The 15545-nt window shown below is 36.8% G+C and overlaps 1 protein-coding gene across 1 annotated transcript in view; it reads right to left on the reverse strand.

Moving 5' to 3' along the window:
* LOC150078388 (rho-related BTB domain-containing protein 1-like) overlaps nucleotides 1-15545 on the reverse strand; it is a 384612-nt gene that overhangs the window by 271879 nt on the left and 97188 nt on the right. The window contains exons 6-7 of the mRNA XM_090385409.1: nucleotides 8301-8311; nucleotides 6529-6736 (exon numbers count right to left, since the gene is read on the reverse strand). Of these exons, the coding sequence (XP_090241535.1) occupies nucleotides 6529-6736; nucleotides 8301-8311 (219 nt within the window). The remainder of the gene's footprint in view (nucleotides 1-6528; nucleotides 6737-8300; nucleotides 8312-15545) is intronic.

The raw sequence follows: 15545 nt of genomic DNA on the forward strand, positions 1-15545 counted from the left end.
GAATTTGAATATGGGGAGTACATTGTGTACAGAAAGGACATGAGATATGTATATAGCATCTTTTGCAGGGCAGCTCCAAAACATTAGTTCAACTCTGTCAACAATACACTGATGATGCAGAACTCAGAAAAAGGACAGAAAGGTCTGTAATGTTGCGTTTGTAGAGTGAAAGTGGTGTGTTGTTTAGTTGTTTCTGGCCACTTAGTCACCAGGAATACGATCACCTCGAAAGCCTGCCCAGTGTCCATCTACACCACAAGGAAGTGGGCCAAAACTAAGTATGTACCGTAGTGCAATACAAGTGGGTTCCAGCCATCCTGTAGGAAAAACAGCCCACATCCCAACTAACAACAAAAATAAAATAATAAAAAAAATAAAATAAAAAACAGAAAGAAAAAGGGAAGGAAAGAAAATGAAGAATGAAGAAGTTAGACAATGTTATAAAATAGAAAAGTCATTACACTCTCGGGCACAACTAATCAATATTTACGAAACCAATACAGTACAATAAACAAATAAAGTCATTAAGTCTAAAACAATCAACTAGGAATTATAGTCATCACGTTTACACAATTTATATACAAAGAATTGAGATATAAGGTCTGTGTCAGAGCAGTTATATCATATGATTAGTAAGTATCAAATCAGTAAGCTATAATATTATTATAGCTTACTGATTCACGTATAATATTATTATATAATTTTGAGACAAATCTCAAAAGTTTAGTTTAAAAGCATGTTTTACAAGTCACAATAATCGTCCGAAACATTGCATAAATACTTTCCTTCAAAGTTACAATTCTACCTGCAGTTTATGAAGATTATAGATTATTGGTTGATAGTGCCTTCCATAATGAGAAGACCTCAAGAGCAAAGTCCACAGTGCTTGAAAGTTATTTTTAGAAGACACAATATATTTTCTTGACCAGATAAGACAGGACTAGTGCTTGTAAATAACCTTTATCTAGAGCAGGGGTGGGCAACCTTTATAAATGGTAGGCCAAATAAAATGTCTGTGGAGTGCATATGGGGCAAATTTTTTTTTAGATTTCCACAATTTTTAGGATTATTAAAATGGTATATAATTAAAAAAATTGTCATAAACAGTTATGTTATTTATTGTAATAGTTATACATACATGTACATATAATTAATTTTATTAATAAGAAAAATGAAATACAAATTCAATATAAAATTACAAAAATACAATTATAGTAACAAAATACAAATAGAGTTCCAGTAACCAAAATTGCAATATTTTATTTTTATAATATTTAATGAGAGATTTGATACTGTTTATTTTTATCAGCAAATCAGTATATGGATCGATATTTGCCATAGCAATGCATAGAGTATTTTCTAAATTTACATCAGGAATTCCATTAATTCAAAAACAAAATATATATAATAAATGGCAAGCCATTTATTATATACATATTGAAAATGATCATGGACCGGACTACGCACATTCGAGGACTGGAGGTTGCCCATCCCTGATCTAGAGGATTTGTAAGCTGGACAATAGAATAATATATGGGGAACATCCTCAGGACTACAACAAAAACAAAACTGAGTTGTGGAAAGGTTGAAATAACACAGCTTGGTATTAATTGAGCCATGGCCGGAAAGGACATAACAAGTGAATGAGCTCGGAGTGAACCACTGCGAAGTAGCTTGCTGAGAATGGAGACAGCTGGAAAAAACTTATAAGTAGTTCTAGCTTTGGATGAGATAAAACCAATGTTCTTGCCAATGAGAAATTAAAATTTGGAAATAGCAAGATTTTTTTTTCTTTAGAAGATTCTTCAGTGTCAATTAAAACATTGTCAAATTCATAAGACCAGCACTTGGTATACTAAGAGAAGGGGGAGTATACCAGCAGGAATTTGGAGTGCGGAATGAAGACCATGTGACAAATGAACATACTATAAACTTTTTAATTTTATCTGCAAGAATGAGTAATATGGGGTTGAAACATTAATTTTGATGAGCGGATGTCTTTTGAAGAAAAATGATCGTTAAAAACCATGATACAACTTTTGTACAGAAAGCACTTTTCTTCTTCTTCTTCTTCTTCTTCTTTTTAAGTTAGGGCGGCCCAAAGCCAGACCATGACAAACCTGCCACATGTTTATATACAGTACTCTACCCACCAAGGGCATTTCATGTGGTGTTATACATCTATATTCTGCTCCACAGCACATCAGTATAATGTTCATACACAGTATATAAGTCATCACATTTGTTGTTATTGATGGGGTTTTAAGTGTAATGGCTACTTAGGTCATATTGCACTTAAGTCATCACATGAGTTGGTTCCATTCTATACTCAATATATAACTCAGTAATCAATGAATACGCACCAGTGAATCAAGATTGTAGCATTTCATCTACTATGTTGCAGCACAGTGAGTTGCATCATAAACTAGTTGTATTATATACTCCAAATTTCAGCACAAGGAATGGATAAACCGATTCGCCTATCTTTCAGGACACGAGAGGGAAGAGTTATGCTTTTAGTTAAGAAGCACATTAAATCTAAGGCAGTGTATCTATCTAGTTCATATGAGTAGCCAGTGCAACATTGAGTCAGTTTAATGTGCTAAGTACTGAGAAAAATATAAAAATGAGAGTAGTAGTGCATTATAAGCCTAATGACTGTGATGAGTATAACAAACAATTATATAGAGAAACAGAGTGGGCCAGTAAATCAGAATGTCTCATAATGTGGGATTTTAACTTTCCAGATGTTGACTGGAACTTGGGGGTTGGTCACTCGCACACTAGCAAGACTCTTGTGGATTTATTGGATGACTGTTTTCTAAAGCAACATGTTAGAGAGGTAATAAGAGGAAGTAGTACCCTTAATTATCAGCAGCATTCTTCTTGCATTAAAAACCTGCAGGTAAAAGACCCTCTCGGTTGCAGAAAATCCCACACCAGCATACAGTAATCAGTGCCAGATTAAGGCACAGGCTAGTAGGGCGATTACCCCGGGCACCATTCTTTAAGGGGTACCAAAAATTCTTTCCGCCCTGGGCACGGAAATACCATGGTCCGTACCAGCTAAGTAATAATGTTCCAGGTTAGAATAAATAGAAGTCACAAGAACTGATGGGAATTGTAGCAGAAAAGAAATATACATGCGATGCATATAAATTATCGTGTGATACAGAAGCTTACAGTGTGTGTGTGTGTACATATATATATATATATATATAAACAAACTAGTTTGTAACCATCTTATTATTATTATTATTAGCCATATGGTGCAAGGAAGCCTGAGGCTTATGCTGCACCAGGCAAAAAAAAAAAAAAAAAAAAAATTTCCCTATTACCCTGAGAGAGAGAGAGAGAGAGAGAGAGAGAGAGAGAGAGAGAGAGAGAGAGGAATTACCAAGAAAGAGAAGAATGATGATATCCAGCTTAAAGGAGGTTAGGCAAGCTAAGGCAGATTACACTAACCAACACAATTTTTACCTCTAAGAACTTAAATGCTGTTTTTAACCAATTTTTATGCATAGATTTCGAAAATCACCATGATAGTTTCACATCACATAATAGTTATTAAATATAGAGGGAGTTATGTTTTACCAAAATATACCAATTTCACATAAATCAGTTAAAATAAATCAGTATGGCATACTGATTTATTTTAACAGATATAAGCTAATTCTCTTAATTTTAGCAATCAATCTCGCCTAGGTTTTCTTATGATAAACATAATCAGACTTCTACCTATGGTTCTTAGGTTCAAATTCCGATGCAACAATTTACAATTTGAAGAGAGTACACTTAGCATTTTTGGTGAGGATTTTTGTTGTAGGCTGTGACAAGTTCTCAGAGTTGTAAATCTATCCTCCAAACATAAACAGCGCATACTCACAGCAGGAACAATGATTTCAGCGTTTCAAAAAAAGACATGAAAAGTTTTCAAAATATTTTACTATGGAGAACAGTGTGTTTTTGCAAAGACAATATTATTATTACTAGCCACATAGTGCAAGGAAGCCTGCGGTTTATGCTGTGCCAGCCAAAAAAAAATTTCTGAGTTACTCAGAGAGAGAGACAGAGAAGTAGAAGGGAATCACCAAGAAAGAGAAGAATGATGATATCCAGCCCTGGGTGTGCCAAACCCATACTCACCAGATGTGAGCCCTTGACATTATTGGACTTCTGAAAGAACTAGGTGTCATGCATAAGTCAGATGAATGGCATTTATTCATAGAGACTCAAAATTAAGTTTAAAAACATTTTGCTTCATAATGGCAATTCCATCAGTTCCCATCAGCATTGAGCTTGCTCAACCCATTCAAGACCTTATACACCTTAATCAGATCACTTTGCATGTGTTCTACAGATGCTGCAATTTGCAGAACTTAAAGATTTTTTCAAAGAACAGCCCTTTGTTCTGCTAACTAATCTCATTGCACTTCTCTGTACTCATTCCAGCAAATCTAGATCCTTCCTAAAATGAGGCCTCCAGACCTGTATACAGTACTCAAGGTGTGACCTGACTATTGCCTTATACAAGGGGATAATCACCTCCTTATCCCTGCTAGAAAAATTCCAATGTATTATTAACAAGACACCATGAGCTACTCTTGCAGACTGTCTGCAATGCTCAGAAAACTTCATCTGAATGCAAGATTACCTCCAGCCCCTTTTCATTCTCTGTCACCCTGAGTCTAGTACTACACAGTTGATACGTTACTCTGAGGTTACTGCTAACCATATGAGTATTTTGCATTTGTCCATGTTAAACTTCAGTCGCCACTTCTCAGCCCATCTGCCTAACCTTTCTAGATCCTGTTGCAGTAGCATACTGTCATTAACAATCCTGCCAACCTTTGTATCGTCTGCAAACTTAGACATTAAGCTTGATATCCCTTCATCATATAGGCCTCCGTAGCCAAGTGGTCAGAAGCGGAAGTGCAGTAGCACACGCTCTTTGAGTAGACCGGGGTTCAAGTCCTTGACTTCTAAATATAGTTTACCTGCCAACCTGCACTGGACCAGCGTGGCAGATTATGGTTCATTTCCCTCAGCATGAATTGTTGAGGAGACTTCCATCCTGTAGTGTGTTGATAATGGCTGCAGTTTTACCTTCATCATTATCATTAATAAACATAGAAAATAACAATGGACTCAACACTAGTTCTGAGGGACTACACTAATAACATTAGTCCACGAAGTGAAGTGTCCGTTTATTACCACTCTCTCTCTTCTCTCACTCAATCATCTCTGTATCCATAGCAGCAATTTGCCTTTAATGCCATAATGCTCCGATTTTTACAGTAGTCGTTCATGTGCAACAGGATCAAAAGCTTTCCTAAGATCAAAGTATATAATATCAAAATTATTTTTCGCATCCAGTTTCTTTGTGACCACATCATAGTATCCAATCAAACTGGTCAGACATAACAAACCTATGCTGTGTGTGTGTGAACTATAACTGAAGTCTTGTCTAGATGATCCTGCAATGTGTCCATTAATTTCCCAGGAACAAAAGTTAAACTAACAAGCCTATAATTATTTGTCACCCTCTGACCCCCTTTGTGAATTGGGGAAACATTTGCACATCTCCAGTCCATAGAAACACCCGCTGAATCAAAGGATGCTCTCATAATTATGGCTAAGGTTTGCTTACTTTCCTCGCTGCCTCCTTAAATATAACTGGATAGATTTCATCCGTCCCAGGTGCCTTTTTTATGTTTTTAACTTCAACAATTTCTCCTCCACTTTGCTCTCCATTATTACAAAATCATTTAGCTCCCTGTTAGAATTTAGTAAACTTCTGTCCTCCCCTTCCTTACAGAATTCCTCATGTGTGAATGTAAATGCAAAATACTCGTTCAGTTTGTCAGCTATCTGAGCCATCAGAACCATCGGTATCAAGTGGGCCAATCTGATTCATCTCCTTTCTTCAAGAGTTTACATAATTAAAGAACTCTTTGCTGTTTTTCTTTATATCCTTAGCTAAAGATTTCTCGTAATCTGCCTTTCTCTGTTAACTTCCTTTGGGACTTGATTCAGACCAGCTTATATCTGCCATGGGCTTATGTGTCACCTGATAATTTATATGTATCCTATGCATATTTCTTCTCTGCCACATGTTTCATTAGTTCATCTGACATCCTAAATGGATGTCAGATGAAAAGCTTAGTAGCTGCCAAGATTAATTCTTTGAATGTTTCCCATTTAGAATTTCTGTTGGTAACATCATCAGTTGGTCCCACCGTATAGAATTTAAAAACTGTCTCAGACCTTCGTAGTCACCTTTACAAAAGCAAAAACCCTTCCCTTTTCCTCTGATGGTAGCTACATCTTTGAGTAAAACCCACATCAATACACTGTGATTGCTGCCACCCAAGGGGTTCTTTATCTGCAGATTCTTAATACATGAAGAATCACTACTCATAATCTGATCAAGAGTTTGTCAACAATCTACCATCAACTTTTTTAAATTCAGTTAGTGAGAGTGAAATTCACTGTTTAAGAAGTTTAAAGGATATAAACATAACGTACCTGTAGTTTGGGGTTATTTACATTCTTCAGCTTTGTTACCCAGAATCTCTGTTGTCTCCGTGCAATAAGCGCCACTTTGATAATGTTCTGAAACACTTGTTTAATACCAAATTGGGTCAGGACACTCACTTCATAGTAGTGAGCACCTATATCCTTGGCAACTGACCGTCCATATTCTGGTGTTATTATGTCACTTTCCCTAAATGGCCTGTTTAAAATAGAAATTATAGAAATATTTTAAAATAATTATAATGAACAAATATATGGAGAAAATATAGTACTTTATTTTTATAAATATATATACAGGATGTCTCAAAAATATTGGTACAAATGTTTAGGGGAGGTAGGTAACATCTAAAGGAATGTGAATCGCATAGAAACCCATAACCAGAAACGTCACGGGAAAGTAGTAGAGGCACAAGAAGCAGAAAGGACACAAGACAGTAATTAGTGGCAAACATTTATTTGACATAATATTAACAGTGGAGTATGGGATGGATGCATTTCATGATGTTACAACAGATGCTCGAAGGTTCCACCATGAGACGCGATGACACCGACGCAGCATGGATTGGTGGACACATTCGAACACACCTGGAGTTTCTTTGACAGTAGCAGCAGTGCAGACAAGTCTCGCCACGAGATCCATTTCCGTCTCCACAGGCAATTCATACACGATAGATTTGAGGGCCCCCACAGAAAAAATCAAGGCTCGATAAATCAGGTGAGTATGGGGGCCAGGCAGCGGGTCCACCACGGCCAAATCCATCGGTGCCCAAAAAACACCTGTTCAAATGGTCACGAACACGCCTTCCATAATGGGCAGGCGCCCCATCACGTTGAAACCAAATGTTGCATCTCACATTTGCTGGAACATCGTCAAGTAACCCTGGTAGAACTTGTTCAAGAAAGATCCGATATTTAGCGGAGTTCATGCGGGATGGTAACAGGTATGGGCCGACTAAGCAGTCACCGACCATACCTGCCCACACATTTTTTGCAAAGTGATGTTGTGCTGCATGGGGGCACACACCGTGTGGGCCTTCTGTTAATCCATACACTAGGTGCATGTATGCCAGCTCACAGTTCGTATATCGATGCATGCTCTTCTTGCGGAAACTACTGCTTAAATGAGTAAACCAGAAATTTTCCCTCTCGCAAACTGATGAATAGCGCCGTGTACCGACTTACGATGACGTTTCCGGTTATGGGTTCCTATGCGATTCGCATTCCTTTAGATGTTACCTACCTCCCCTAAACGTTTGTACCAATATTTTTGAGACACCCTGTATATATATATATATATATATATATATATATATATATATATATATGAGTGTGGTGATCAGCAGCTTTTTAGGGATGGTGTACCAAATTTACTCTGTTTTGGGAGCTTGGGTGGCAAATTCATTTTGCTGTAGTGTTTCTCATGCCAGTAGTAAACTACTGAAGTCAGGCGGTTTGTATTTAAAGGTATTACATGCTGTTATTTTGAAAAAGTGAATGCAATTAGTTGTTTTCTTTTTAAAATTAAATTGGAATACATTTTCACCTTTCCAACTTAAATTTCTGGTCCCTGTATTAGTAGAACCCACTACAAAATAATAGAAAAAAATATTCTAAATGAAAAAGTGTAAAAAAAAGTCTTATTAAAGCAGCTTTGGTCCTACACCCCATTATTTGGGGGTAATCACAAATTATGTAACGTGATTTTAACTTTTTGAACACCTTCCCCCAATAATACATTCTAACAAGGTAAAGACCTTCTTTACCTGTTACATAACTAAAAACTATTACATAACATTGATATGACCACACACACTCCCCCACCCTTGGTAACACACTGTAGCAAAATATTTCAATTCAAAACTCATATAACATGTCATAAATTGGAAGCGAGTCAGTAGTGGTTTAGCAATACCCAAGCAAAGTGGCTAGAAGTTGGGGTTTTTTTTTTTTTTTTTTCCCTTTCCTTATGACATACCATAAAATGACATGTTTAAAAATTAGTAGCCAAATTTTGAGAGACTGAAAATTTAATCTATCATGATATTAAATTAGGGTTACCATCTTCGGCACTCATAAAAAGAAGACTGACATTTACATGTTTTGGGGCGAATAAAAGAGGACAAAAAGTTCATCTTGGATTAAAAAAGAGGACAAATATATTATGCAAATAATAAAATAAAGACAATGTAAACCACATTTACTGATGTTTAGGATTAGTACATTCATATTTGTCTTGAGAAATTATTTCTTTCAATAGCTCTGGATTGCCTCTCAAATATGTGTAAAAATCAATGCATGACATATGTTTGAAATTGTACTGCAAAAACAAAATACCTTTTACAGAACTGACATTTAACCTATTCCTTTCTTTTGTCCACTGACTTTGCATTAGAGAGAATACTCTCTCTCTCTACATTTGCATTGTGAGGAGGAATTGCAAAGAAAAACTGGGCAATTTTCAACAATTCTGAATGGAATTCAATTGGCCCACTTTTCATGTATAAGCATGTTTTTAAAGTCTTTATTATTCATTTGACCCTCAAAAATTTTTTTCAAATTGTTAAATTGGTCAAAACACTTAACATCATCAATTGTTACCCCTTTGTCAATCAAGTAGGAAATAGAACTTTCTACATCGTTCCAGCTTGGTACTGCATCCATTTTCATCCATATAAAACAGGAAATGGAATTCACCATATGGTGAAGCCACTTATCTAAATATTCCATGCAATTTCTATACAGATTTTTTGTATCACTAGAAAATTTTTCACATTCAATTACAAGTCCTTCATCATGATTTTTTTTTATAGCATTTCCTTTACTCTTAATGGAATGAAGTTTATTATTATTATTATTATTATTATTAGCCATATGGTGCAAGGAAACTTGAGGCTTATGCTGCACCAGCCAAAAAAAAAAAAAAAAAAAAATTCCCCGACTTACCTTGAGAGAGAGAGAGAGAGAGAGAGAGAGAGAGAGAGAGAGAGAGAGAGAGAGAGAGAGAGTGTGTGTCAGAAGTAGAAAGGAATCACCAAGAAAGAGAAGAATGATGATATCTAGCTCAGAACCCTGGGTTTGCCAAGCCCATACTCACCAGATGTGAGCCCCTGGGGTTTGGTTGTGATCCATCCATTTCGAGATAATTTCTTTCAGTGAGACTAAGACATCTAGCACTTCTGCAGCTGAGTTACTTTCCCTTTCAATTTGTTGTATATGTGTATGGAATGCACTCATAAGTGATTGCATGAACCAAAGGGAATCTCACTAAATCCATTTTCAAAGAACCTTTTAATCACAATGGGAGGTTTTTCATGGGACAGAAAATAAGCCTGTAAAGCTGGAAACATATCTATGAGCCTTGTGATGCTTGGAAATAATGAAAGCCATCTCGTCTTGCTGTGAGAAAGGAGTTGTCAATATTCAATCTCAACAAACTTACAGTATTCCTTAAGCTCTTCAGTCCAGACTGTATAATTATGAAAATACTGGTAAATTTTAAAAACAATGTTCTCTACATCAACTTCCCAAAGTTCTGCCCCATTCTGAAGACAATTGTTCAAAATATGTGCAGGGCAGCCCACTCCAATCAAAGTTTTGTTATGCAACAATTTCTTTAATTTTGCAAAGACATTATTCCCTTCTTCATTTCGTCTCAGTCCTCCAAACATTGTACAGTCAGTCCTCATATAACACGTGTTTACACTACACGAATTCGTTCGTACATGATTTATAAATAGGGGAACGATATCTTATATAACACAAACTGAATTCACTTATGCATGATTCGCCTTTGTGTTTACAAGAAATGGCAGTCGAATGCAACACGATAGGAATGAAGAGAAGAGTCTGAAAATGTATTTGTTTTTTATGTCAGTGAAGGGGGAACACATTTCACCATAATAACGTAAAAACCCACCATCTTTAAACCATCTTTTTTTTTTTAGGAGCATCAGCAACTAAGGCCATATTGCCCTGGCGATATGCGGTGGTCATTCCCTGACCTTTCCGCATCCTTCGTATTTGGTGGTCACGGGCTCGAACCCCGGTCTGATCAAGAAGCATATCCTACGCACTGCTGCTCCTGCCCACCTGGCTACGGAGACGCCTGTAAAAATCCATACAATTCCAGCTATCAGTATTATCGCAAATGCAATTAGATAGAGTTTACTACCAGTTTATAACAGATTCCACTAGCAGAAATGCTAGTTTTTACTGTTTTATGGTAGTAACCCCTAGAAATGTGCTTTAGTAAAATGTGAGGTGTTAATTGTAAATCTCTGCCTTTACAATGTTGTTTATTCAGTTGCTTATGTGTATCAAGCGTGTCTCCTCGTTTTGTAGTTGTGCTTTATTCCATAAAAATTAGTAAAATACTTAAAAGGTGTGAAAAGGAAGCGTCCTGGTGAAGACACTTCAGATTCAGAGAGAAAAAGAAAAGCAATATCGATAAACAGAGGCGGACTGGGTCAAAAATTCTTACCCGGGAAAATTTATAGTGGCCTCATACTATGGTTTATGGCCAAAATCACACCGGCCTCTGGCCCACCAGGGTTTCCCCGGTTAGGCTTATAGCCAGTTCGCTTCTGTCGATAGAGGAAAAAATATGAAATTGTGAAATGCTTTGAGCGAAATGAAAGATCATGTGATATTGCACATGCTACAGACCTAAATGAGGCAATGCCGAGAATTACAAAGAATGCAGAGAAAATAAAAACAACTTTCATAGTAGGAACAACTTCAAGTGTAATTAAAATCCATTAGATTAAGACCCAAAGAATTGGAAGAGATGGAATGGCTGTCATCTGTTTGGATAGAAGATCAAACAAAGAACAAGTTTGCTTACGATAGAAGCAAAAGCATTAGCAATATTTTATTACGTAATAGTCGTAATAAAATACAAAACTATTTTATTACGACTATTACGTATAATCGTAATCGTACGATTATACGTAATTAATACGATTATTTATTGTGTTTGGTAATGTTTTGGTTACCAATGTGTGTTCGATCTTGGGTGGTCGGCACCTAACCCTATTTTTCCCATAGGGCCTGTTGTTCATATTGCACGATTTTGCATTGCACGAGGGTTTCTAGGAACACAACTACCGTGCTATACGAGGACTGACTGTATTGCAATTGTCCCCAGTGAATGCAATATATTTTTCACACTAACCATTTTTTTCAAGTTTCTTTAACATACGTAGAAATGGTATCTGCAGTCTTGTTAGGCATCTTCTGTAATTCAATTAATTTTGTTTGTAATCCTCCTTCATTTACATCAAAATACTGAATAATTAATGGGAAGATTTTTTCAGAACCATGATTACTTCCATCAGTTGAGACCCCACAGTATGCAATTTTATTTTCTTTTAAAGTTTCTACAGTAACATTAACATTTGCAAGTACAAAGTTTACAATGGCGTGTGTCTTGGTTCTAGCACAGGAAAATCTTTTTGCTATCTCGAATCAAAAAATACATTTTTGAACATGACAGTTGTGCAATCCATTGATTTGTAACTACTATGATGTTTAACAATGTGAAAAGCAAAGCTACCCTCTGCAGGCAGATCATATTCTATTTTACCGACAGCTTTGACAAAAAAATCTGTAGCCTTTCCCGAAGAGGCCTCACCTTAAACTGCTTTCTTCTGCTTTTCAGTTTCAATGTGATGCTTCAAATCACCAACCCCTTTATTGGCTACTGAATCATATGTCCCCATTCTGCAAACTTTACATTCAGCTTCCCATTCCTCTCGGCCAGATACAAAACATGGAAATTTGTTTTTCATCTCTTCTGTAAACATGCACTTCCTTTTAGGCATTTTAGGGGAAGTATAGTCTTTATAATATTAATTTTTATAATTGAAATAATAATAAATATTTTTTATTGTAAGTAGTGAAGCATCAATTTTATTAAGGTTAGGTTACGTTTTACATTCACAACTAAATTAACCTAATTGCAGAAAAGTACCTACAGGTATAAAGATGGATAATAAATATTTTTGTAATTAAAGTGAAAAACAGTATTTTAAAAAAAGGTAAACTTTGGTATTAAATAAACTAGTGTCTGCATCTTGATTGGATCGTTGATAAGTATACCAAATTTAGTCGACAGTACGCAACTTTCGATCAATTTGGTGTGCACACAGCTCAAATCCACGTTTTCATATGCTGCAATCAATTTCTAGAGAAAACAGTCCCTCTAACTGTCAATATTTATTTGACATGCTGGAATTCCTGTAATTTATATATCTTTTTCTAGCATGCCATCTGATCTTCACGCGTTATCTACTCTCTAAACCAAAATATTGTATTGCTAGACTATATAAAATTTATATATACGTAAATTCTGAAGCAGGCGTGGGTTGGTAACAATCTCAATACAGTAAACTGAGCATCATCGGGGTCTTCTGCCTAATTGTCAACACGGAAATTCGAATTGAAGAATCGTCTCCTATTCCGATTCTGTAGGTAAAGCAAACCACTTCTCTGTGGTATTCACCATGTTTGATAGATACTTTTTTTTTTATTTCCTTGAAGTAATTATAGATTTCCTATGAATTACAAGATTTTCATTGTTTAGTTAGCAGGTGGGAATTTCTATAGGCAGACAAGAGATCTGATCTGGAACAGGATCATACCACTGAACGTAAGAAGGCTATATATCAGGCCTATTACGTACTAATTGTGATGTATGCATCTGAAACTTGGACTATGAGGAAAAAAGGATGAAAGAAGAATTCAGGGGCAGAAATGAGATTAACATTATCATCATTAGCCATATGGTGCAAGGAGCCTGAGGCTTTTGCTGCACAAGGGTAAAAAAAAAAAAAAAAAAAAAATCTGAGTCGCCCTGAGAGAGAGAGAGAGAGAGAAGGAAATCACCAAGAAACAGAAGAATGATGATATCCAGTTCAGGACCCTGGGTGTGCCAAGCCCATGCTCACCAGATGCAAGTCCCTGGGGTTAAATTTGTGAGGAGCATAGCTGGAAAGACAAGATGAGACAAAATCAGGAGTGATGTGATGAGGGAGAGAATTCAGGTTGAATGAAAACTCCAGAATAGGATTGAAAGGTCGCGTTTGAAATGGTTTGGACATATCAAGAGGATGAACGAGAGGAATTTGCCAAGAAGGTTTAATTTACAATTAAGGGACAAAAGACCAAAGGGGAGACTAAGAATGAGATGGCAATACGTGATGAAGACCAATGTGCAGCCAAATATGAAGTTCGCTGACACCTCAGAATGGCTGCCAGGGCAGGTTATGGAGTCTTGTTAATGATATATAGGAATTTTGCTAGCATGACAGGGAGGTGATAATCCCGTTATACAAGGCAGACCACACCTAGAGTACTGTGTACAGGTCTGGAGGCTTAATTTTAGGAAGGATGCAAAGCGATGTACAAAGAATGAGTACAAAGGGCAACAAGATTGGTGAGGGGAACAAAGGGGTGCTCTTACCAAGAAAGGCTTAAGTTCTGCAAATTGCAGCACCTGGAGAGTAGGCACCTGCGAGGTGATCTGAATGAGGTGTATAAGGCCTTGAATGGGTTGAGCAAGCTGAATGCTGATGGGATTCTTCGTCTTGCCCAGACTAAGAACCTGAGGGGGCACAGTTTCAAATTGAGGAAAGATAGTTATAGAATAGATGTGCGGAAATTTGCCTTCAGCCAGCGGCCAGTTGATTAGCGGAACAGGCTTCCATCTTTTGTTGTAGAAGCAAATAGCCTAAATAAATTTAAGGCTGAGCTGGACAGGCATTTGGAACGAATGGAAGGATGAAATGGGAGGGTTTTTTTTTTTTTTTTGGCTGATGCTGCATAAGCTTGCTTTCTGCATCGTCATCATCATCAGCCATTTTCAATCCACTGCAGGATGAAGGCCTCTCCAGCAACTTTCCAGTTCCTTCTGTTTTGAGCACTGGCCATCCATTTACTACCCACAAACTCATGAATTTCATCTATCCATCTCCGCCTTTGTCTTCCAGGTTTTCTTCTAGCTCCTCTTGGATACCATTCTATTATTTTCTAAGTCCATCTGTCATCGGGTTATGTGTCCTGCCCAAGACCATTTTAGTTCTTTAGTTTTGATAAGAATGTCTTTTACTTGAGTTTGTTGCCTAATCCATGTGTTTCTCTTCTTATCTAACAGTCTGATTCCCAGTACGATTCGTTCCATTCTTCGCTGTGTAGTTCTCAGCTTCTCTTCCATTCTTTTGGTGAGTGCCCAAGTTTCACTTCCATAAGTCATCGTGAGGAGTATACATTGGTTCATTATTTTACGTTTCAGACAAACTGGGATATTGCTCTTCAGTATGTGACTATATTTCCTGAATGCTATCCATCCAAAATTTATTCTTCTCTTGACTTCCAGCCATTTATCATTATTACAGCTAATAACTTGTCCCAGATAAGTATATGACTCCACCTTTTCAATTACTGCTCCTTCAATCATTATTTCCCTTTCTGTGGCATACTTGTTCATCATTACTTTTGTTTTAGCCATATTCATCTTTAGTCCAAAATCCTTACTAGCTGTGCATAACTGATTAAGATTTTCCTCTAATTCTTTGGGATCATGGCTTATGACCACAATGTCAACTGCAAATTGTAAATGGTTTAGGTACTTTACGTTCACATTGACTCCTTTCTGCGACCAGTCTAATCTTCTGAAAGCTTCCTCAAGGGTAGCAGTAAACAGCTTCGGAGATATTGTGTCTCCTTGTCGAACTCCTTTCTCGATTTTAAATTTCCTACTGTCTTTGTCTAGCCTAATAAAGGAGGTAGCACTCTCATATATTTCCTTCAACATCATAATATATGGGGTATCAATGCTTTGTCTTTCCAGTGCCCAAAACATTGCCTTATGCTGTATGGAGTCAAATGCCTTTTCATAATCCACAAATGCCAGGCATAATGGTGTTTTATATTCATTTGCTTTCTCCATTAGCTGTGATATTACGTGAAGGTGATCCATAGTTGAGAATCCTGTCCTAAAGCCAGCTTGC

The sequence above is a fragment of the Mastigoproctus giganteus genome, chromosome 11, assembly GCF_048544385.1.
Source record: "Mastigoproctus giganteus isolate SK-2022 chromosome 11, ASM4854438v1, whole genome shotgun sequence".
Classification (NCBI taxonomy): Eukaryota; Metazoa; Arthropoda; class Arachnida; order Uropygi; family Thelyphonidae; genus Mastigoproctus; species Mastigoproctus giganteus.